General features: G+C 40.0%; 1 protein-coding gene across 2 annotated transcripts in view; it reads right to left on the bottom strand.

The window, feature by feature from the left end:
• The window catches only part of Nalcn (sodium leak channel, non-selective), a 259,437-nt gene that overhangs the window by 71,582 nt on the left and 163,418 nt on the right, over positions 1-24,437 (bottom strand). For both annotated transcript variants that reach the window (XM_050150391.1, XM_050150392.1), the window contains exons 16-17: positions 6,943-7,079; positions 5,481-5,622 (exon numbers count right to left, since the gene is read on the bottom strand). In XM_050150391.1, coding sequence (XP_050006348.1) covers positions 5,481-5,622; positions 6,943-7,079 — 279 coding nt within the window. The remainder of the gene's footprint in view (positions 1-5,480; positions 5,623-6,942; positions 7,080-24,437) is intronic.

The raw sequence follows: 24,437 nt of genomic DNA, 5'->3' as shown, positions 1-24,437 counted from the left end.
CGGCTTTCATTAATCAGAGGATTAATTCAAGCAATTGAGTCACTTGGGAACAGATACTGACATATTAGGGAATGTTAGATTTTCCTGTAGCAATAAAGAGGCCCAGTGATCACTTCCCTCTTGCGACCAACTGATTGCAGAATGAAGGGACTTATATTTAAGGGGGAAACATCACAAATACTAACTTTGTTGTGAAATATTATTTTAAGGCATGTTACATTTGTTTATGCTGTAAAATATTTGCTTAATGATGCAAAGATGTGTTGCATTCTTTTATGTTGCATTTGTTTAACTCTGTAAGGCTGTGTTACTTTGCCTGACTAAAACACCTATTACAGAGTGAGGAGGGAGGAGGAGCAAGAAAAAGAGGAGAGGAGGGTACCAGAAGCCAGTAACCAAGTAAGAAGGAAATAAAGATATATAGAATAAAGAAAAATAAAAATCTGAGAGACAAAATGTAGTTAAAAAGAAATGGGGGAATTTAAATTAGGAAAGTTGGCTACAAACAAGCCAAGCTAAGGCTGGGCATTCATAAGTAAGAATAAGCCCCCATGTATTTATTTGGGAATTGGGTGGCTGGTCCCTACAGAGTAAAACAAAACAAAACAAACAAATAAAAAAGCAAAAAAAAAAATCCAAAAAAAAAACCCAGCTATACTTTGTGAGTAAGATTTATTTTCTTGCTATTTTTTTTCTTGAAACGTTAATAAATTTGTTTCTAATATGGAGAGTTTGGATGGACTTATTTTCCTTTCATTTTGAAGGTATTAACAGAGCAGTAAGAAATGAGAAAGTGGGCACATGAACATCTGACCATGAAACAAAACCATGGTCCGATGAATAGGGCTTGATGAGCATCATTTCTGCAGGGAAGGCATGGTGCAATTATTGTAATGAGGCACTCTATTGAATGGCTCCCACATAACACACAGCAATTGGAAATAAGCAATTACTTAAAATTACATAGGTGGAAGGTGGTGCCTCATTTGACTAGATTTGAATTCATCATGCACCCATGAGCTGCAAATTAATACAGAAATGAGTGTGACAGATCATGTGTACAGCAAGAGGTTTCGCTAAAGTAAACTTTTTATGGAGTTGACATTATGCTTGGAAAGAAAGAATTCTGAAAGGTGACTGATGTAGGTGACAGGAGACTAAAATAGTCACATCACAATGCATATAAAGGTGAATTCCATTATGAAGCTTTGAAATCTGTCTTAGAATGTGGAAGGGAACTTTAGGTGATGGATCAGGAAGATCCTGCATGGATTGTGCTAGGTCCTCTGCATATATGTTACGGCTGTGTAGCTTGTGGGTCTCCAAACACTGTGTGTGTATGCATGTGTGTATGTGTGTGTGTGTGTGTGTGTGTGTGTGTGTGTGTGAGAGAGAGAGAGAGAGAGAGAGAGAGAGAGAGAGAGAGAGAGAGAGACCTTTCACATGATCTTGAGACCATTTTCCTCCTACTGGATTGCCTAGTCCAGCCTTGATATGAGGGTTTGTGCCTAGTCTTATTGTAGGTTCCTATGCCATGTTGGGTTGATATCCTTGGGAGGCCTGCTCATATTTAAAGGGAAATGAAGGAGTGGGTCTCTGGGAGAGGGGAGGTAGGAGGGGCCTGGAGGAGTGGAAGGAAGGGAAACTGTGGTTGGGATGTAATGTATGAGAGAAGAATAAATAAATAGAGATTTGATATTTGCTGTTTCCATATTATAATTCTGAAACCTTTATAAACACCAGGCATAAAAATTAAAATATCTAAGGGGGGGTTTCACTCCATACTTGGACTCCAGGAGTCCCATGTAAGTTGATTCCTACTTTGTGTGAAACTTCATTTTCTGCAAGTTTCACATAAGCTGTAAAAGATGAAGATGGTAGACTCTACATCTGTGTACATTCAGTGTGCATAGCTGCTGTCTGAAATGCATTTTAAGAATCAATTAACATTACACTAAAATATTTTTATCTCTAAGCCTATTTTGGTTTTTGTTTTTCTTATGTAATTATTTCTATCAAATAACTGTAAATGAGGTAGCTGTTATGAAGGACTGTTTATTTGGAAGTGGGTCATATTACTAGACATGTGTGTCACTTACAAAGCTGGGAACCAAATGACTGGAAAGTTAATTGATTTGAATTTTATGACAGTGCTTTCATCACTCAAGCAATGGCTGGGGCTCACCACAGATTTGGCAAAATCAACACTAAGCACCCTAGCTACAGCTACATAACAGGGACTTGCAATGCAGAGCATGGGACACCTTGATCCACTGAAAACAAGTAAAAATGTTTGGAGCATGGTGCTAACTGGTAAACCACAAATATATGCTGGGGGCTGGAGAGACGGCACAGCAGTTAACACACTGGCTTCTCTTCTAGAAGTTCCAGGTTCAATCTTCTGCACCCTCATGGTAGCTCATAACCACCTGTAATTCTAGTCCCAGAGGACCCAATTTCCCCTCTGGCCTTCATGAGCACTACATGAATGTGGATCACAGGCATGTATGCAGGTAAAACAACCATATACAAAAATAAAAGCAAAACAAGAAACAAATATATGCTAAGAAGTTTTGAGCCACAGATGTAAAGACAAAATGTTTCTACGTTGTATCTCATGTAAACAGATGAAGAGACAGATGAGCGACTTTGATTCTAGCCATCAGTTTGTTTGGGAATTTAAATCCAGAGTCTAAACATTGCTGGGATCCTAGATTCCAATCAGGCATTGGAACTTCACATGCAAATAAACAAGAATGTGACCATGAGCAACACCGGTGACACAGGAAGTGTGCTCTAACAATTACTGAAAGATAAGATCTGTAAGTGGAAGTCTACCCCAAAGAGAAAAAATAGATCGATGTCAGCACACTACATATATTAGCAGAAGCCTTAGTTCCTTGATGCCTGTTTTAGAGATGAGAATGTCTAAAGCCTGCACTAGCTACCAGTCTTTCTTTGAGAATTTCACACATGACAATGCATTTCGATCATATCCATTCTTCACTTCTGGCTCCAACTTCTCTGGGTCCCCTGTCCCTCTCTCAACTTTATGTGCCCTTCTCTCTTTTTTTATTTTTTCTTAAAACTTATATAAGGCACTGAGTTCAAGTAGTGTTTTTCATATGCTCATAGTATAGGGCTGCCCACTGGGGCATGGATGACCTACCAGGGGCCAGATTTCAGAGGAAAACGCTTCAAATAGGAAATAACTGCCTATAGCTCCTTTTTGCCCCTCCATGAGCACACATCCAAGAAACACAAACAGATTTCATATAACCCCCAATTAAAAAAATACAATCTTGCAAGAGTATTGATTAGGAATTTCTTCTCCTACTAGTTGACCTTAAACCACATTCCCACTGTTGTAGTTTAATAGTGGTGGCTTCTTCCAGAACACTCTTAGCCTAGAATGGTCTTCAAAACATAACTATTGAATAGAAGAATGCGCACCCAAACACAGCCACCTCTTACTTTGTGGCCAATAACTTACAAGTTGAATCAAAATGAGAAAAATTGCTGGTTGGTGGTGGTGCATGCCTTTAATCCCAGCACCCTTCCACCTACAATTCAGTGGCATGAGATCCACCAGGCAAATATGAGATGAAGAGAAACACACTGTCATCTGTGATGGTCTTTGTTTAACAGACAGGATGGGTTTCAATCAGCTCCAGAAGCTGGGGACTGACTACGACTTCAAAATCTTGCAGCTGCTCCAAACTGAACAACATGGATGGCAGCTGGGGTGCAAGGTCTCTGCTAAGTTAAAAGGAAGCCACACCCAGAGAAGGCTATGAAGAAAGTGAGCGGTGGCGTTTTCAGTGCTCTTGTCTAAACTAATTAGTAGAGGTGGATGGGCTTGGGTCACCCAGCCTCGCCTCTGCCAACCTCTCCCCCACCCGCCCCACCCCTGCCAAGCATTTTCTTAGTCCTTTCCTCTCCAAGTGATAGTATTCTATCTAGGAATTCTGAGAAATGTATATTTCCTTTTAAGGAAGAGGTTTATTTGCAGTTCTCTCTCTCTCTCTCTCTCTCTCTCTCTCTCTCTCTCTCTCTCTCTCTCTCTCTCTTTCTCTCTCTCTCTGTGGGACATTGTTCCTAATGATTAAAGACCATGTCCTGGTTTTGCCACACTGGGCTCTTTGGGGACATCAGATTTTTGTACTTTCTTCTGGAGGCAGGTGGCCACAACCACAGCAGTCGGTGTGTAGAGAAGGCCAGTCCACCTCTGGTTTATAGCTAAGTTTGGAAATATAATGAGACGAATCTAATACACCAAGACAATGCCTATCTGCTTTCCAGTATGCTAAATGAGGCTTCAGACTCCACGTGTCTTTCCTTTGTCCACTTGGCTCTTTACCTGTTTATGGTGGTGACTGGGAAGTACAGATACCACAAACTTTCAGTTCAAACAAACAAAGAACAAACTAAAAGATGTTAAAAGTACCATACACATGCTATGATTTTTCAGTACATAAGCAAAAGCTCTGAATGCTATTATATGAAGTCAAGGCCAAACTGGGACGGGGGGCAGAAAACATTAATGCATGGGACAAACGTAGAGACAATAAATGAGAGGCAAAAATGCAGTCCTGAAATGGATATTTCATTTTTGGACAAGTCATAGATTAAAATATCCCTGTGCAAGTGTCTTGTTTCACAAACAGTCCCCTCCCCAGTTTGGGCAATTCTGGTGAGAAAAGACAGAGAAAGTGCACACTGGTTAAGTTTCTGAATCCCAAGAATGCAGATAACATCTCAAGCCTTCTCCAGAGATAATGAAATTCACCCAGCCTGATATAAACCTAATTATTTTCTGACAAAAATAAATGAAAAAGAAGATATTGGCAGCAGAGATTTTCTACAATCCTGGGTTCTGTAAGAACGAGGAATGAGATCTGTAGATGATGAAGAGAAAATAGATGGTGAAAATTCTTTAAAAAAGAAGAGACACACTGCGAAGGCAATAGTCACTGTCATAACCTAGACTAGGACAAGATGACTAAGCCAGAGGACACAATGCACTCAGCTCTGGGGGGATGAACAGGATAGCATGAGCACGAGAGAGTGCTGACATTCCTTTTTAAAAAAAATAATGGAAGTATGCATTGCATCACAAACAATATATATATATATGTATATGCATATATACACTAATATCAGTTCACTATTTGCAAATAAAACCATTTTCTTCTTAAATCTTTTGAGACGTAGGAATCCGGAACCTTAAAAAGTTGTCCTGCCGGGCGGTGGTGGCGCACGCCTTTAATCCCAGCACTTGGGAGGCAGAGGCAGGTGGATCTCTGTGAGTTCGAGACCAGCCTGGTCTACAAGAGCTAGTTCCAGGACAGGCTCCAAAGCCACAGAGAAACCCTGTCTCGAAAAACCAAAAAAAAAAAAAAAAAAAAAAAAAAAGTTGTCCTATGTTTTTCTCCAAACATGTTTTAGAGAAGTTTGGTAACGGAGACAGTGGTTCTTACTTTTTGATCAATGTACTTGTTGTCTTCGGCTGTGGGCCGCTTTGGGTTATCACATGATGAGGAGGAGGTGGCAGGGAGGATTCTGAAGAGACAGCAGCTGTCTTGTTGCTGGCGGTCAATGAACTGCTTCATGAAGCTTTCCCTTCGCAAATGAAGTACACACATCAGGCATTATCCAGAAAATGGAGCCAGAGGCGTCATTTCACAGAGACCATAAAGCAGCTCGGATCACAAAAAAATAAGATGTGTCATACCAAGGAGGTGGTTAGATTTAATCATCAAATATTTAACTTACTGAAAGCTTTCTGAATCCTTGCAAACTCCTGCTTAAAAGCATAATGTCCCCGAAATATCTTAAAAGCAAGGGTATCCAGTAATTGATGGTGTGCTTTGAATCCTAGTATGGTAATGAGATACTTTATCTTTCCCCGAAGACTTGAAAGAATTAATTCATCTTTCCAAACTTCTATTCATTATAAAGTCCTTGAGAGATAATTTTACATTGAAAGATTCAAAAGGAAAAGACTTCAATCTGATCTCCAAAACATGGTGAAAAAATTAAATGACATCAATGCAAGTAAGCAAAGTCAATTAACTTTCAAAAGATTAGAAATACCAATATGCTGTGTACTACATAGAGACAGTTTGGTCACCAACGGGCTGCATGCAAATGGTGGTCCCGTAAGATGGTGTTGTAACACCCAGTGGTGTGATAACCGTGTCTTTTGATGTTGACAGGATGGTGAAAACATCTAAAGAACCATTGCTCAGAACGTATGTTAGCCATCAAGTGGCCGGATGGTCCTTTTCTATTTGAACTGAAAGTGTTTGGCACTGTAGCTCACTTCATACTTTCATAACCCTTCACCAAGATATCTAAAGATAAATAAATAGAAAAGTTTATATTATTCCAATTATATGGGAGCGTTTGGAACTATACATCAGAAGAATAGCCTTTAGTTATTAAAATCGGGGACCTCAAAGCACCGTCTGTATGTATTTGTTTAGTAGGAAGGTGAAGCTGGTACAGACTGAATCAGTATAGGTATAAATTCTATGCTTCTTTTAACCTGTAGGGGGCAGATTACACTGTGACCAGACTACCATACAGGAAGCCTGCTGCCACACTGACACGCCTCAGAATTGAGTGCCAAATGAAGACAAAGTGCTTGGACCTCAGTGAACCCTCTGAGCAGCGACCATGCTGTCTATACCTGGGGTGTGTGATCCCTTAGGAGCCCCTAGAGGGAGGCAGGGACATAAGTTTGTGGCTCACCTGCCTCTCCTCTTAAGAGAGTGCTCACAGGACTCAGGACTCCTATGACAAAGGCGGGGAGGAGAGCAGGAGACAATAGATCAAACACAACCGCAAACCCACCCGCACGCTGGTCTCTAAGAAGGGCTGAGGCAGATTTACGACGATGAGCTGTGTAGAGGGCGATCAAAAGAAACAATTTGATACCTGATCTTAGGAACTGTAAAATCTGAAGGAAGTTTTGAGATTTTCACCATTTGAGGTCTGTTTGGGAATTTTTCAAAGATTCTCAAGCGCAAAGGGAGTTTTTCTTTCGTGTCCGCATTTGCTTCGCTTTGCTTTAACTAGAAAGGGGAGAGGGAGGAGAGAGAGAAGAGAAAATCACATTGAAACGAACAGTTCAGACTTCAGAAAAATAACGTGTAATTGCATATACAGCCGGTAGATGGAAGCAAAGGCCCATCAACACATTACACAATAGCGTGCCCCCCCCCCCCCCCGCATTGTTCTAAGTGTCAGGGAAAGAATAAAAGTTAACAGCAAATTAAAGCAGTTTTTTTTTAAATCCAGAAGAAGGTTTTGTTATTGTGCTCCCAATGATAAATCTCCTTTCATCCCATACATTATCTTTTGCTTTTTACTTATGATTAAATATTCAAATTTATTTTATACACAGACATGGTAGAAGTAGCAGGGACTTGCAAGTGAGCTAAAGTTTACACGGAGCCAATGTAGAACTACAAATAAATCTGGACGGAATAGCAAGGTCAGGGGTCCTCATTTCTAGTTTTCTCATCTTTCACTGTATATGATTATTTCATTTTGTAAAATATGCATGAATTACCTTAGCTGTGCAGACACCTACTTGATTGGCGAGTAGCTTTTGATCTTAGGTGGCAGTCATTTTCAGGGAGGGAGCTACTACTGTTTGCCGTCCCTCAGTATGGCAGAGGACACGGATGTAATATGATGGTTTTTGATGATGATGATGAAGATGGTAAAGCCACAAAACAAAAAGCACAGGCAATCTCCATGTCATGAGAGCAATCAGAAAAAAAAATGACTGTGTACATGAATGAAGGCTTATGAAAGAGTAGCTGGTTTCTAAATGCTCACTGATAAACAACTTGTGAAAAATTTGCCAGTGGTCAGTTAGATCAGCAGACAAAGAAAAAGCTGCTGGCTTATCAAGGCAGACCCGACAGCAAGGCGGCCAGTGATAGCATGCCAGAGGCTGAGAAGACAGACGGATGGCGCAGGGCGGTGCTTGCTCAGTTACGTTCCCTGACTCATTTGTTTAGATTCCTGGGCTGTCACTTCCAGAACCGATCCCACGAGCCTGTGAAAAATACCAGGGCTATGAAAATAAAAGGGTGTCTGCTCTTTCCCTCACCCAGCCCATATCACAACCCAAAGAGTTAAACCAACAATTATCCATAAAAGATAAAGGTCACCGTGGGAGAGATATGACCAGAGTGCTTGGGAACACAAGGCAAGAGTGAAGAGAGAAATAAGAAAAATTAGTCAAGGTATTATTTCCCCAGCTCTGATAGACATTTTCGGCAGCAGGAGGATCTAACCTGCAGGCATGGCATTGTATATTATATTAGTATGAGACATGAGGGCAAAGGTTATGCTGGTCAGAACTTCTCACCAAAATGAAAATTCTGAGATCTCCCTAAGACCCTCTCCATCTGTCCACCCCTTCCGTCCTCACCAGAATCTCCGTGACTGGGCTTTTACAAGCCCTGCCATGGCTTTTTACTCCCAAGTTAGTCCCTCATCTATTTCTCCATTCCATGGTTATAGAAATCTCAGTTTTTGTCTTAAAACCTTCCCATTTTTACTCCTATACTTTGTAAAACAAAAATGATCAAAACTTTCTATTTGGACTCAAAGTCCTATTTCCCTCTTATATCTCTAGAATGCACAGCGCCTCATTCCTCCCAGGCCTCTGCTAGGTCCCTCTCTCCCTCTTTCATTTTTGAACTTCATGAACTTGTTTTCAGGATTTTAGTTCCTCATGTAGTTCTTCAGAGAATCTTTCTCACCACCGTAGTCTTCCCCTTAGGAGTTCATAACAGGTAGGGATGGGCCACACACATTGATGTTGTTCACACGGGTCAAAACAGTGAGAAATCTTCAGATTCTTCGGTTCAATCTAACACACATTGTTAGCAGTTTCCTAGGCTGCTGTAGCAGTTATCAAAAAGACTTGTATCTTCATGAATCAGAAGTTACCAACCCCTCCAATTAATTAATTTCCCAACCAAGGCTTCCCCTGAGCCCTGCTTCCTCTGAGGGCTCCCGGGAAAGCTCACCCTTACTACTTTCTAACTTCCTATGAGTCTCTGTAGGCTTGTGGCTCATTCCTCTACCTCAGTTTCCAGTGCCTCATGTCTTCTTCCTAGGACTTGTCCCTGAATCTGCCTCGCCTCCTTTTTCCCTAATAAGTAATGTAAACATCAGATTCAGGTGCTCGCTCCCATCCAGAATCATTAACTGTTTACTTCTGCAAAGGTCCACTTTCCAAGTGAAGTCTCATTTTGAAGCTCAGTAGGTTTTGGGAGACACTTAAACCCATCATACAGGTCATCATTTCAAACTGTTTCTTCTCACATAAGCCATGGTCACTCTTTCCCCAAGAGTATGAGGCCTAGAAGGCTGGGAAGCTAGTGGAGTTTCTTTCCTCACATTCAATGGTTAACATGAAGTTGGCTAAGAGAACGGTCACTGAATAAATGGCACTGAGTGAGTGACAGAGAGAAACCATCATAGATAATTTAGAAACAAACAAACAAAACATCCTGGTAGGCCAGACAGAGATGCAGATGGTATCTATTTGTTAATTGGGCAGCTTAACTGTTCTGGTGTAGTGTGTCGGAACTCTGTATTTGCAGAATGGAATAAAGTTAGTCTCTTGTGGCATTTAACTGGTTGTGATGTTTGCCACTGACAAGCTGATGAATGTCTAGACTGTGTTTAGATTCACACATTTTTTGTCAGTGGCATGATGGGAAAATGTCAAATTATAGCTATTCATGCCCTAGGACACAGTGATCAGTACAGTAGGCTTATAATATTTAAAAAAAATCTTCCTTCCCTGTTTTGAAAATGGATATTGTGGAATTCTAATTTGCATTAGGGATATTAATATTCCCAAGAGCCTTTAAGTTCCTTAGGGGCTAGATTTCACTTTTAAATTTCCATTCATAGCACCCCCCTGAGAGTGAAAATAGAATATGGTTGGAAACAAATTAAAGCTCAACAGGAATTGGTCACTGAGCTACAAAACTACAAAGAGCAACGGCAAAGCTCTGGTGAATGACTCAGAAATTCTCTGTGGTCTTGCAAATCTTCCTCTCAGGAGACAAGCGCAAGGGAATTGGGTGCTTGCACAGGTGCCGTGAATTTTGCCTCCTATGATCAGGAACAGCCCCTTTTCAGAAGTCCCCCGAGCTCCTTCTTTTCCTATACACCCCCATGGTTCTGTTCAGGCAGGAGTGTGTGTACCACAGCTATGCCCTCATGTCTGTGATAATGATATTTGTGAGTCCCGGCTATAAACCACCCAAATGCCCAGTAATAGAATAGAAAAACAAACCTTGATCTATTTAAACATTTGAAATGCATAAGATACAGCCTAATATAAAAGGTAGTTAAATTTTATAGTGCAATATTGAGGGCAGGAAACCAGACAAGGATATATTGGAAGACAAGGTCAACAAATAGACATAATTCTACATTGCTAATTTTCAGTGAGGTCTATGTTCTAGGGGTAAGAGAAAAACAAGGGCCAGATAGGTGTAAGATCGGTGGTTTCCAGGGTACAGCTGTCTTGATCTGTTCAGTTTGCATGCATTATTCTTGCAAAACAACAGCAAATGGCCTTCTCCTATGTTCATTTCAGTTCAGTGAAAAGCTTAAAAATGAACAGATGATACATCTGAACAAAATCACATAACTCCTGTTTCATTGTTATCACAACCTGACCATTCTGCCTTTCCCAAGCCAGAAGCTAGACCAAAACAGACGCACAAGGAACAAGATGGGAAGTGGAGCCAAGCTGGGGATGGAGTGTGCTGGGGGCAGGGAGACCAAGGTCACCAGACCTGATAACAGTATTTCGTGGCACTCTGAATCCTCTTACAAAGTCGGTTAACATTCGGGCAGATGATATTCTACCTCTTATCCTCACCTCTCATTCTCTCTCTTCCACACACATGCTCTAAAAGCAAGTATACTTCGTGCATATAAAAGACTAATATCAATAGAAAGACTAGATATGAATTTAAGATTGACAAACTATCTCTGCTCCAATGCAAGTTTTCTAAAATAAAGCAATTATGATTGTAAATGTCCAATAAAATTTTTAAGATCTGAAGTCTTGAGGGGAAGACACAGGGCAGAGATGCTGAGGCTTTCCTCTTCCTGTTGAAGAACCTAATGTAAATAATGGCACACCTGAGGGAGCTGATAGTGGCTTCAGCTGAGCAAGACGTCTGCCTGCAGCCCACTGACTGGATCCATGATTGTTTTGCAACAGGCATGCACGACAAATTAAAAAAAAATGCATTTGCAAAAGAGGAATTACAACCAGAGAAAGAAACAAATTTTAAACCTTGGGCTTTAAAAAGATTTATATCAATTCAAGCTTGTGTTCTTCCACAGCTCAGCATCTGTTAAGCTGAGATATCATTGCACTAGTTGGTGGCTGAGATTCTCTGCTTTCCCAGTCCTCTCAGGGGAGTCTGGGAATAATTGTGCTGCATGACACATACCCTGTTCTGCCTCATTGCTTCCGTCTTCCCTGTTTCAGCCTGTGCTTTCTTCTGCTAAGAGATTCAAATACTATTCAACTGCATCTCCTTTCAGAATGCTGCGACAGATAGATGAACTGGATGAGTGCCTTAATGTTCATCGTAATTTTTTGGTGCGTTTTCTAAAATAAAATAATTTAGAAAAAAACCCGGACCTGTAAAATATTCTCATTTTCAAATCAAATCCTCGCTCAGTGGGGGGGGTTGCACAGAGATGTGTGAGTTAGGACAACTAAAGAGTAACCATTAGCTGTACAGAATATGAAAAATGATCACACGGTGTTTACACAGGAATGAAAAGGGGTCTCTCCGTTTAGTTACGTGATTAAATTACGGCTGGATTCTCTATGCATCTTCACCTGGTGGTGGTGTCTGGCTTTTCTACATCTACATCTGACAGCAATTGAGAATACAGAATCTTTATGAACTACACATCATCATTTTTCAAGGGGGCTTTTCTAATTTGTTTACACAAATTTCACATCCCAAACAAAATGGCTTCTGGATTAAAACCGATGGCTTAGGTGGGGTAAAGAGCAAACATGTTGACTTTTAATAATAGGTGTTATCATAAATACTTGATTTAAAATGTGAGGATCACCTTGCTTTCCCTGTTCTGTGAAGTAAGGAGTACCGAGAGGGAGGAGCTTTCATTTTTACACAGGCAATGGGCAATGTATTCATACACACAGCAGCAATACTGTACATGTCACAAATGTTTACTTAAAATATTTTCTACTAATTTCCTTCATTTTACAAAATCTTTAACAAACTCAATACTCCCAAGGTCAAACTGGGGTTTTTATTACCTTGGTGCTTGAATTGGAGGGTTCATTTCTTAGTTGGTCTATAGCTATATTTCTGTATGGTAGCTGTTACCTAAGAATGTTCACAATAATTTTATAATACAGACTAATTAATTGTATGTGATAAATATTTAAATTAGTATTGATCTTCTTTTTTATTTATGTGTGTGGGTGTGTGTACATATCTATGTGGTTACCCTCAGCGACCAGAAGGTGGCATCAGATTCCTTGGAGTTGGGTTTACAGGCGATTATGAACCAAGAAAGTGCTGGGAGCTGACCTGGGTATCTCCAGCAAGAGTAGCCAGTGCTCCCAACTGCTGAACCACCTCTGCAGCTCATATATATGAAAGCTGAAACCCCAAAATGCTCACAGTACTTTCATAATGCAAACTAATTAATTGAATGTGATCGTTTGCTTTTCTATCTCCCCAGAGGTTCTTATCGGATGCCCATGAATCCATAAGGCGTGCCTGGCAAGGAAGTGGGGAGGAGAGCTGTCTGTTGGCAGGGGCGGGGTCATCAGGGACTGACGTGTGGTTCTGTACTTGCTGATTTAAGAGCTCAGAAGAGCACTTAGGAAGGACAGTAGCGTTGATATCACCTTATGACATCTCTGGGATGTTTACCTTCATGCTCTTCACACTGAACGTCAGATCTTACAAGCTTTAATGTCCTTCAGAAGGCTGCTTTGAATAATTACATATCTCCAGCAGCTTTTACTGGTTGGTAAGAGAAAAAAGGAACTTTAAAGGAGTAGACTGCTTTGTTAAATGGATGAAATAAATTGTTCTTAGATTATCATTCACTAAAAACCCATTAATGCAACTAGTTATCTGTTAGAGAATTGCTGATAAGTCAAGATTGCTTTTGTATGTTTTCTCTTACAAATCTCCACACTCCATTTCATATTAGATTTCTCTCTTGTGATAGTCAACCGAGACACAGTTATTTCCATTTAGTAACTTACTGAGTCATAGAAACATGCTTGTTATTATAAAAACGCAGTTTTCCTCTACTTCAGATGAAATTACATTAGATTTTCATGTAATATAGATACTTAGTTCATATTACTAGAGGAATATTCCAGTAAGAGGGAAGAGCCAAGGTAAAGTATTTACCTGTATAACACACACACACACACTATGTGTAAAGGTGTCCAATTGCTATCTCATTTTTAATATAAAATATATAATATAGTTTTTGTCAACTCAATACAAATCCAGACATGCTCACACACCTTGGAAGAAGGAATCTTAACTCAAGAGTTGCCTTTGTACGGTTGGCTTGTAGGCATGCCTGTGGAGGACATTTTCAAAAATGCTAATTGGTATAGGAGGCCATGCCCAGCCCACTGTGCAGAGTTATAGGCTTAGGTTATAAGAAAGTCAGTTGAGTAGCCAGAAAAAGTAAGCCAGTAAGCAGCATGCCTCTCTGTTTGTTGCTTTAGCTTCCTGCCTTGACTTCCCTCAATGGTTGACTGTAGCCTATAAGATGAAATAACCCTTTTCCACTCCAAGTTGGTTTAGGTCATGGGCTTACTGGAGCCGCAGCAACAGCAGAGACATAAACTATAGGCAACAGCATCTCTTAGTGGGTGGTAGAAGAAGAGGATGTGGAATTGAGCCCCAGCTCAGATTTTTAAACTCTCGGGCACTTTGGACAGCAGTGTTCTCAAATGAAAAATGAGGATCATCATTCTTTTCATAAACACCAGACATAAAATTGAGATAGCATATTGCTTGTAATATGAGTCACTCAGGGGAAATGCATTATACAAACCAAAGCTATCACTGTGCCAAAGTAGTTGTGGACTTTACAAGAAGGTGATTTCATCCAGAAGCGGGCTGTATAAAGGAGATTTCACCTTTGATCCTCCCTTCGGGGAAGAGGAGGAGAGAAGGGGAGGGTTGAGGAGAACTTGAGGGAATGGGATAGTCGAGATGGAGGAAGGACAGAGATGAGATCAAGGAAAGATATCTTGATTAAAGGAGCCATTATAGAGTTTGCAGAAACTTGACTCTAGAGAAATTCCCAGGAGTCCACAAGGATGACTCTGCCTAAGACCCTAAGCAATACAGGAGAGGGGGCCCAATCTTGACTTGCCCTGTAGTCAGACTGATAATTATCTTAAATATCACCATAGAACCTTTGTCCAACAACAGATGGAAACAGAGGCAGAGACCCATATCGGAGCACTGGATTGAGCTCCCAAGGTTCAGTTGAGGAGTGGAAGGAATGAGAATATGAGCAAAGAGGTCAAGACCATGATGGGTTCATCCACTGAAACAGTCTACCTGAGCTAATGGGAACTCAACAACTCCAGCTGGACTGGGAAGGAACAAACATAGGACCAAACTAGTCCCTCTGAATGTGGATGACAGTCACATGGCTGGGGCAGACTGAGGGCCCACTGGCACTGGCACTGAGATTTATCTCTACTACATGTACTGGCTTTTTGGGAACCTATTCTCTTTGGATGTATACCTTGCTCAGCCTAGATATAGTAGGGAGGGCCTTGGACTTTCCAAAAAACAATGTGCCTTACCCTCTCTTAGGTTTAGAGGGGGTGGGGTGGGAGGGTGTGTGGAGGGAATGGGAGGAGGGGAGGAAGTGGGAATTGGATTGGTATTTTCTTAAGTCTAATAAATTATAAAAAAAGACTTCATAGTGCTTCCCATCTCTATCTTGTTTTATGTCTCTGTCCCGTTTCTTTCTCCTTGCTGATGTGAATGTTTCTTTTTCAAGATTCCTAATAGTAAACATGAAATTAAAGATGGAAATTAAAAAAAAAAAGCCCTTTTCCTGATGGAGTCTCCATTACCGTTCTCCTAACCGTTCCAAACTGACTTCTTTGAGAAGATGCCCACATGCCATCTGCTTTGCTCTGCACTCTGGTCTCACCATAACTCTCAGGAGGGTTCCTCCAGGATTTTTCTTGTTGTTAACTTCAGGGTTCATGTGATTATTCAGCAGCTACTCCCAAATGAAGTTCCCTAGACATCCCCACTGGCTACTGTCTTAGTTTCGTTCTTTTAAATCCCTCCTTTAGGACCTCCCATATCAAAAGAAACAACACTGTGCTTCTCTGGTCCGTAAATAATTCTGGGACTGACATTTAGACGTAGAAGTGCCAGTCATCAGAGTATGACCTCAAGTATCCTCCAGTGCTGTGCCTGTTGTGCCCCAGCCTTGTTAACTGTATCTCCCGTTCAGTTCTTTCCATGTACTTCATAGGATGTCACTTACTTACAGCAGTTGTTCCTTCCTTAGTGTAGTCTCAAGTCTCCTTCCCAAACCATCTCCTACAGGAATATTTCTCAGCGAAGCAATTGGCGGCTGGGCAGTAAACCTGTGGGCTGGATATCGCCCTCAGCACTTAGCATGCTAAAATTATTTAATCCTTACACTAGCTCCCAGGAGTAGGATTCACAGTTGGTGCCATTGTCATATGCTGCGGGTGAGGGCACAGGTCCAAGGGGATCAAATCAGTTCTGCTGAGCCACCCACAAACCTGATTTCCAAACATGATCTTTTCCAAACTATTTTACTCCCTCAAAACCATGTTTCCATATGATAGACTGCTGTTTCTGCAATTCCATGCCTTCCAGTCCCTTTATTTACAAACCCCCTTTCTATTTTACTAACAAAAATCAATCATTTCTGACATTTATTCAAGCTTGTGAAGTGTATCTGAATCAGATACATCTTTCTCAGTGGTTTTAACGTACATTCTGCTGTCCTGGGCTTTGCACTTTCTAATAATGCATGCCTTCCTCCTGTTGAGATAGCAACTTTTAAGTGAATGAAGAACTATTTGTAGCCCATGGCTTCACTTCAGCCTGTCCATGCTGAAGACGAGAACACAATGGTGATGAGGTGAGCAGAGAATGGGACACCAGTGATGACCATTAGCAGGCTGAAGTGGCCCTTGTGCTATTTCTCATCACTCTGCTATTCTTCCCTGGACTTCCTTATAAAGGGAAATCAGTCAAACTGACCTGTGCCTCCAATCCCTCTAAAATGTCAGAGGAAAAATGACAAATCATTGAGTTTTCTTTCAGAAACAAGATAATCAAAAGCACTGACTCTCAATAAAGTATGTGTTCCCACTGTTTAAGACTAAAATGCATGAAAATAAACTAAACAGGACCTATGTACAATATAAAGCTTCTATACTATAATATAAGCTTTATATACTATTATTGAACAAGGTAACATTATTTTGACTTTGACATGTCGTATTATTTACTATAGAAAATTCTTGCCCTATTTTTGAAAGTCCATTATATTTTTTGAAATTATTCTTAAACCTATTTAACAATAGCAAAAAGCACAAAGAACTTCTGTATGCCCTTGATCCATCTTCTTCTTAAACTAGCATCTTATGTAACCATGGAACACTTCCTAAAGTCAGATGTTAGCCTTAGTTGTGTACCCTTAATTACAATGAAGGAATTATTTGGAATTACCATGCCTTTGCACAAAGGCCTCTTTCTTGTTCTAGAATTCCATCTAATGCATAGCCCTCTTTTCTATGGCCATGCCTTCTGTTCTCCTCACTGATATATCAATGACTCTAAATTTCCCTGTTTTATCGATGTTGATGTCTTTGAAGATCACCAAATGGGTAGTTTTCTATTACCTCTTAATTTCAGGATGTCTGATGTTTTCTCATGACAATGCTGATGTTTAGAAAGTCTTTGGTAGAATACTATGGAAATGGTTTACCCTTTTCACCATACTTGGAAGTCTATGAAACCAACATGGCTCACTACAGATGGTATAAATTGCTATCACCTGGGTAAACTGACGTCAGCCAGGTTCCTTCATTGTACGGTTACATTAGCTAAGTACCAGTTACTAACTCCAGCTGTCACTTGGGATAGAACCATTTAGATTTGTGTCTTTGAAGGTAGGGACAGCAAAGAATTTGTAGACACTTATGAAGATTGCTGTGAATATTTAAAAGTGTGCCTGAGTGATGTTTCATTTAGGCCATGCAAATATGGCTTCTCCTTAGAGTTTTGCATCCATCCCCTGAGCAGGTCTTGCCCATAGCAACAGCTGGAGCGTCCTCCTGGGGACTTTCTGTTTCTTATTTAGTTATTTCTGTTTCTCCATACTTCTGATAAAGAAGAAGGCCATCTCTTCAATTTATTTATTTAGGTATAAACTTGAAGCTTTTTCATTCTTTCAGGGTTTTTGAAACTGGGTCTAACTATGAGCATGAACTCTGGTCAATCCTCAGAAGATAAATCAGTATTAGTCTCTTTATTTTAATCTCCAAGCATTCCGCCTTCTGGCACTGGGAGGGGCGGGGTCCTTCAGTGGTATTCTCTACTCTTCAAACATATTTTCTTACCCACATTCATATTCTCTCTCTCTCTCTCTCTCTCTCTCTCTCTCTCTCTCTCTCTCTCTCTCTCTCTCTCTCCAGACCTTAGCATTAGGTTTCCTCCTTTGTTACACATTTCCCTCTCATTCAAGGAGAATGTAGTGGCATTTCAATTTTATTTTAATAAATAAAGACTTCCTGAAGATCTGAGAGTGAAACAGTCCCACTGGTCAGTCTTACAGACCAGGTTATGGTAAAACACCTTTAATCCCAGTAGCCACAATGACATGCACCTTTAGTCCCAGTAGCCACATTAGTTCCCATAGAAATTGGGTGGTGCATGCCTTTAATCCCAGTGGTACATACATTTAATCCCAGTCTAGAAAGAAATATAATACGGGGGGGGGGAGTCAGCTCTCAGACATAGTCTCATATTGAGATTCCTTAGAGGCAGGATCGCCATTTTGGACTGAGGTCAAGGTAAGAGCCAGTGACTGACTGTTTTGCGCTTCAGACTTTCAGGTTGAACCCCAATTTTTCTCTCTCTGAGTTTTTATTAATAGTGCTTCAGAGAAATATGTTTCAAGACCTTCAGTCAGATTTGAAAGTACAGATAGTAAGCTACCCCTAATATATTGTGTTCTCCTACATACACACACCTATGCAGAGTATAATTTAAAAATTAGGTACAATAAGAAATAAATTATAGAAACTAATAATGAAATAGAACAATTATAATAATTCACTGTAATAAAATTGCATAAATAGTGTCACTCAAAATATCTTACTACATTTTACCTTTTGATTTAAACACTTTACAGATCATCTTGGGTGTCAGAATTGACAACATTATTACTTGTGCTTTGGGCCGTGACTAAATATGTAAGGATTATTTGAACACAGGCTCTGCAGTTCTCAACAGTCTATATTGCTTATATGAAGACTGGATTGGCTGGTGAATGGTTGATGAGTGGATAATGTGTACAGACTGGTCACACTGGAGTAGTGGTGATCCACATCTGCAGTACAATGGGGGCCGGAGAGAGTGGGATGGCCAGAGATTTCACCACATTACTTAGAGTATCCAGCAATGTAGAGCTTATGAGTCGTTGATTTTGGAATTTTTCATTTAATATTTTTGGTCTAGAGTTGACTTTGAGTAACTCAGATTAAGGAAAGAGAAACTACTGGAAAAAGGATCGCTGTATTACTGCTATTAACTTTTCTTTTTCTCAGGAGAACTATGGCATACATGTGTGTAATAATAATAACCATGCACACGTGTCTATATTTAGTTTTGGTTACGTTTACATAATATGTACATGTATCTTGTATAACTACAGAACACTCTACGTATATACATGCACCTATCTATTTATATATCTATATATCTATGAATATCTATATACATCTATCATCTATCAATCAATTTATATACCTATCTAATCTATCATCTATCTCTCTATCTCTCTATCTATCTATCATCTATCTATCATCTGTCTATTTCTATCTATATGCATCTATCATCTATCAATCAATCTACTTATGTATCTAGCTACCTATCTATTCTATCATCTATCTATTTATCTATCATCTATCTTTTATCCACCAATCATTGTGTAGCTATAATCTACCTATCTTTCTATCACCTATTTATCATCATATTTCTGTTGTTCTTTCACTTATAATCTCTCTTAAGACAAACTTAGCTCATACTGTTGTTATACTCCAGTCCAGTCTCACACTCACTTTTTAAACTTTCCTCTTTGCTTATTTGTAACTTCTTTTTCTGTCTCTCTTGATCTTCAGAAAGTTAACCTGATTTGCTTCATCTTAGCATTCCTATAAGATTGTATCAGATCAGTCATAAACAAGGCACATTAAATTTGACTGGGCCGGGACCTAGCAGTGCTCTTTCCCTTTAAGTAATTCCTTTTCAGGCATCAAACACACATTTCCAAATAACATTCCTCAGAGTGCCTGCTGTCCATGGCAGAGTTGTTAAAAAGTTTTGCATCGTTTGATAAAAGGGCTTATTAGATTCACTCTGAAAATTTACATTAATCAACATATTTTATGCAAAACAGAATGAAAATAGGATTAACACTGAACAAAACAACATGCATATTTCTCATTTCTGAGAAACACTATAAGACATTCTTTGCTTTTATTAATATCAAAGCACACAATATTCATGCATGAGAACATCAGGGATCAGTTTGCCCTACTATGCCTAATAATGAGCAAGTTAACCTAGACTCTGAGGAAAGATCAACAAGAAATCATCAGTTCTCTCCTACAGGAAAGCTCAGTGATGGTAAAGAGGAAATTAAAGACTGGTCATTATTGGCAGATAGATCATTGTAGCTTCTGGCTCAGCTTTGGTTGTCATAAATTAGCCACCTTTTGTCTCAGATCTAAGAACGTTTTCTCGCACATCCCACTCAGGTACAAGCATGATTCATAGCGTTGAATTGGGGAAGGGACATGCCTCCTCTTTCATGGTTCCTATCTCCTGCCAAGTAGAGGCCAGGATGGAGGGGCGAGAGGAAGAAATCCTATCAGGAAGCTACACACAAGTCCCAGCAGTCCTTCTGGTTTGGTCTGGGTCTAGTCCTATTCGAAGAGTATGGACCTTGCTGACAGAGTAACATGGTTTCCTTTCCTTCCTTCTCTACCCTCAACTCTGTGATGGAAAGTATCATTGCAATGTTCTACAGCCAGAGACTTCCTGTTTTACTCAGGCTTCCCACATCCACTTAGCATTTCTCATGGTAGCCACTGAGAACTCTGAACCACCCAAGGAACAAGAGAAATAGAAGAGCTGGTGCTCCTAGGACTAGTCTCAGAATATCTCTTCTTAATTCCTTGAGCAGTTGCAAAGCCTCTGGGTGGGCTCTGATCTTTAGTTTTATCCAGGCTACATACATCAGGATTACCATGCCTACACCCCTACTGTTCTCTAGAGCAAGAGTCAATGTCTTTGACCAGCAAATGTATTTGCTCTAATCCAGTGACTACCGCAGGAAGTCCTACTGGCATACCATCTCAGCAAGCTTCCCTATAACCTGCCTTTTATTTTCACAGGAATCTATAAAGTGATTTTTCTCTAAGCTCTTCTGCTGCTTGCCTGAGCTAAGAAACATCTCTCCACATGTACACTGCACTCCCAATCCTGGTCTATATACCATCCCTCCTGGTAGCCACTTCTATTAACTAGGATGGTCATCCAGGCACGTGAAGTGAATGAAAGCCTGTTGGTTATTTCAACAAGGTCATGTTTGTGCCCTTCAGGTGGAGGTCACTCAAGAGAGCAAGGCACTCAATTCTCAGCTTTTCTGTCATAGCAGAGTAAGATAAAAATGACCCAATCAATAATACGCTGAGCCACATGAGTATTCAAGTAGTCATGAAATCCATTTCCGGAACTTTTAGAGTAAAAATCACAGAAGGTGGTGAATTTTGAGAGCAAATTATGTAAATGGGAAGGAATGGGTGCCTTTGCTGAATTTCATGTTCACTTTCACCCACACTCAGATGGAAAGCAAGCTGCCTCACAGCATCTATTAATACAACCTAGGCTTCCATTAAGGAGAAAATTTAAGATTGGCAAACTCATGCTGTTTTGAGAAACCGTTGCTCACACAGAACTCAGTAGCTCTTACGCCAGAGCCTGGCATGCAAGACAGGGTCATCTATGGTCCAGTCTTTCATCCCACCATGCCTTCCTCAGGATGATGACTATCATGTTGTCTGCACCGAGTAATTAGGTTTGAGAGAGTGGGGAGGTGCCCGCATATACCCGCTAATGAACAGGGGAGACATTGTATAAACAACAGCAAAAGAGAACAGACATTAGGCATAAAGGATAAACCTGGGACAGTGAGTTCAGCTAAATCCAGCCCTAAGGATTCCAGTTTCTACCTTCTTCCCAGACGACAATATCAGATCTGCAAAGACCTCATGAGAGTCTGGATCTAAATTCCTATGGGACCAGAAGGATTGCATAGATGCCAGTCAAGAAGGAGGAAACAATCACACCAGATAATACAGTGTCATCAAAATGAAAATGTCACATTACATCTATAGATATGGGCTGAGAAAATTAGGGATACTCAGGTAGTAAAGTTCATGTGAGTATTTCAAAATCTTAGCAACTTCAAAGTGTGAAATGCTCCTGACTTCATGCATTTTTACAAGAAATATTCAGCCCATATTCAAATTAGACTCCAGAGTGGTAAAGCTATTTGCATATTCTTGTTCCCATTGAGCCTGATGCAGCATTTTGTTAATAGCAAGGACTCAAATATTTGATGAATAAATGAACAATCAGAAACTAGGAAGGCTTTGGGAAAAATGGAAATATATTTGAACTATTCAGAGGAAAGAAGCAGATGGCCTGAGTGAAGCTCGAGTCCACAGAGGCAATCACATCCTCACCAATACGCAGCCTTGGTTAGTACTTAGGTCTGTCCAGGATAAAACCTATCCTAATGCCTCAGATCAAGTAATGGGGCCATGGATGTGTGTGCTTATGATCAAACAGCGTTCAGACACTTCATAGGGCTAAAAAGCAATTGCCATGCTTTTGTCCTCAAAACCAGGGCAATTTATTTTCCTATTGCCTATGACAGGAGCTGGAAAACAAAAGAATGCTGTTAGATTTCAGTTTATTGTTGCCCTTGCTATGTTCAGTGGTTCGCGGCAAGTATTTTCTACTTTGATTAAAGGGAGGACAAAGGAAAAATGTCTTTGGGGCTCTGCTGGACAGAGTCGAAGAATAATGTCCCCCAGTTTGGGCACATTTTTCTTCACTCCTTACAAAACAAGCAAACACCAAAATAAGCATAATAAATAAAACAAAACATTGAGATAATCTTGATTTGACAATCTTTCACAATAGTATGAAAATCTGTATTAAATGTCATTTTGTGGGATGGGGAAATGTTTCAGTTTAGACATTCAGAAGCCATGGAAAAAGCCAGGGTGGTAGCACAGGCCTGTAACCCCAGGAGTGGAGGGCACATACATGGAGATAGGGTGATCTCCAAAGTCTATTGTCCAGCCAGCCTATCCAAATTGAAGAGAGCCAAATTCAGTGAGAGACTCTGTCTGAAAAACTAAAGATAGAAAGCGACTGAGAAAAGGCCCAGCATCAATCTTGGGCCTCCACAGGCACACGCACATGCAAACACCTACTTTAACAAGTAAAGCACACACATACACATACATGCACATACACAGACACACACACACAGACATACACACATAGACACACAGACACACACACAGACATACACACACAGACACACACGCGCGTACACACACAGACACACACACATGCGTATACACATACATATACACACATACACAGACACAGACACACACACCATTTGGAACCAGCACAGTTGAAGACTGACGTGAGCATCACTCTGCTATTTTAAACCTGAAAACAGAGTCTACAGAATTAGGTGTAGAGTTCATTGTCAAGAGACACTACCAACCAAGAACAGAGGTCCAGTAACATCAGGGCATGAAACACAGATGAGGATTACAAAACAGTATCGTGCGAAGGTGATCTTGTTTCATCAAAAACCATCTGAAGTGAAATCTTGGGACAATTTATAGGAACCTTCTTCTATGAAAGATTGATAAATTTTAAGGAATTTATTCAAGACAAAGAAATGGTTCTAACTTCTCACAACAATCTTGGCTGGTCTAGGCTTCTTTTGTTTCAGCATTCAGCAATGGATCTTCCCAGTTTCAGAAAGTGTCATCTTGAAGTTGGAGAAGGAAGTTTTGAAAAATGTTCGTTTCTCAGGGCTGAAGGTCAAAATTTCCCAAACCTGTGTGGCTTAGTGGTGCAGATATTGACTCTATTCTAGTTTAAGGCTGAGAATTTGAGGTCAAGATGTCCCTAGGGTAAGTTTTTTTTTCTGGATGTTCTGGGGAAGGCCCATCTTGTGAGTTTCTTTTTTTTCTTTTCTTTTTTCTTTTTGATTGCACTTATTTACAAAAGTAGGTACATACTTCAAGATTCTACATTGTGCTTCATATTTCTATGAAATTGTTTGATGCTAAATGGAACTCTTCACATGAGGAGACACTGTGCTCAGAGAATAACTGGACCTCCCATTTCATATTGTGTCTCAATACAAGTTGAAGTGTTAAATTTCTTTTGGATACCAATAACCATTACAAATGTATCTGGCATTTAAACTGCAATGAGTGTTGAAAATTAAAACAATACAGTAATAAATATTTCTATAAATCATGGATTTAGCATGGTAATAATTTAACAAAAGTGAAAATATTTGGCAGGCAAATATTGCATAAAATCAAAATTTGCATATGATTATTTTGGGATATATTTTCTATCCATATGCACACATATAAAATCTTCCTGAATAGTTAAAATTTTCATTAGTACAAGTTACTGACTTGGTCAATACTTGTGCCCTATGGATGCTTGACTCCCAAATCTGTCTCCCTCATCACTGGAGTTAGCTCCATATGTCTGTGTCCCTTCCATTCCTACAGGGACTCCAGTCCAGCTAAGAATACTCATCATAACTTAATTATATCTACAAAGATGCTATTTCCAGTTAAAATGCATCATAGGCACTTGGGTAGGATTAGAATACATTCTAATACAATATATTCTGTAGAGCTTTCTGAGGGCCATGACTGAATACCTATCAGGACACAACTCTTTGTGTCTTCTGCTTTGATCTGACTT

Source organism: Alexandromys fortis, unplaced genomic scaffold, assembly GCF_014885135.2.
Source record: "Alexandromys fortis isolate MF-2015 unplaced genomic scaffold, M_Fortis_MF-2015_v1.1 scaffold_66, whole genome shotgun sequence".
NCBI lineage: Eukaryota > Metazoa > Chordata > Mammalia > Rodentia > Cricetidae > Alexandromys > Alexandromys fortis.
The sequence above is the reverse complement of the archived record's forward strand: the minus strand, read 5'-3'. Positions and strand labels throughout refer to the sequence as shown.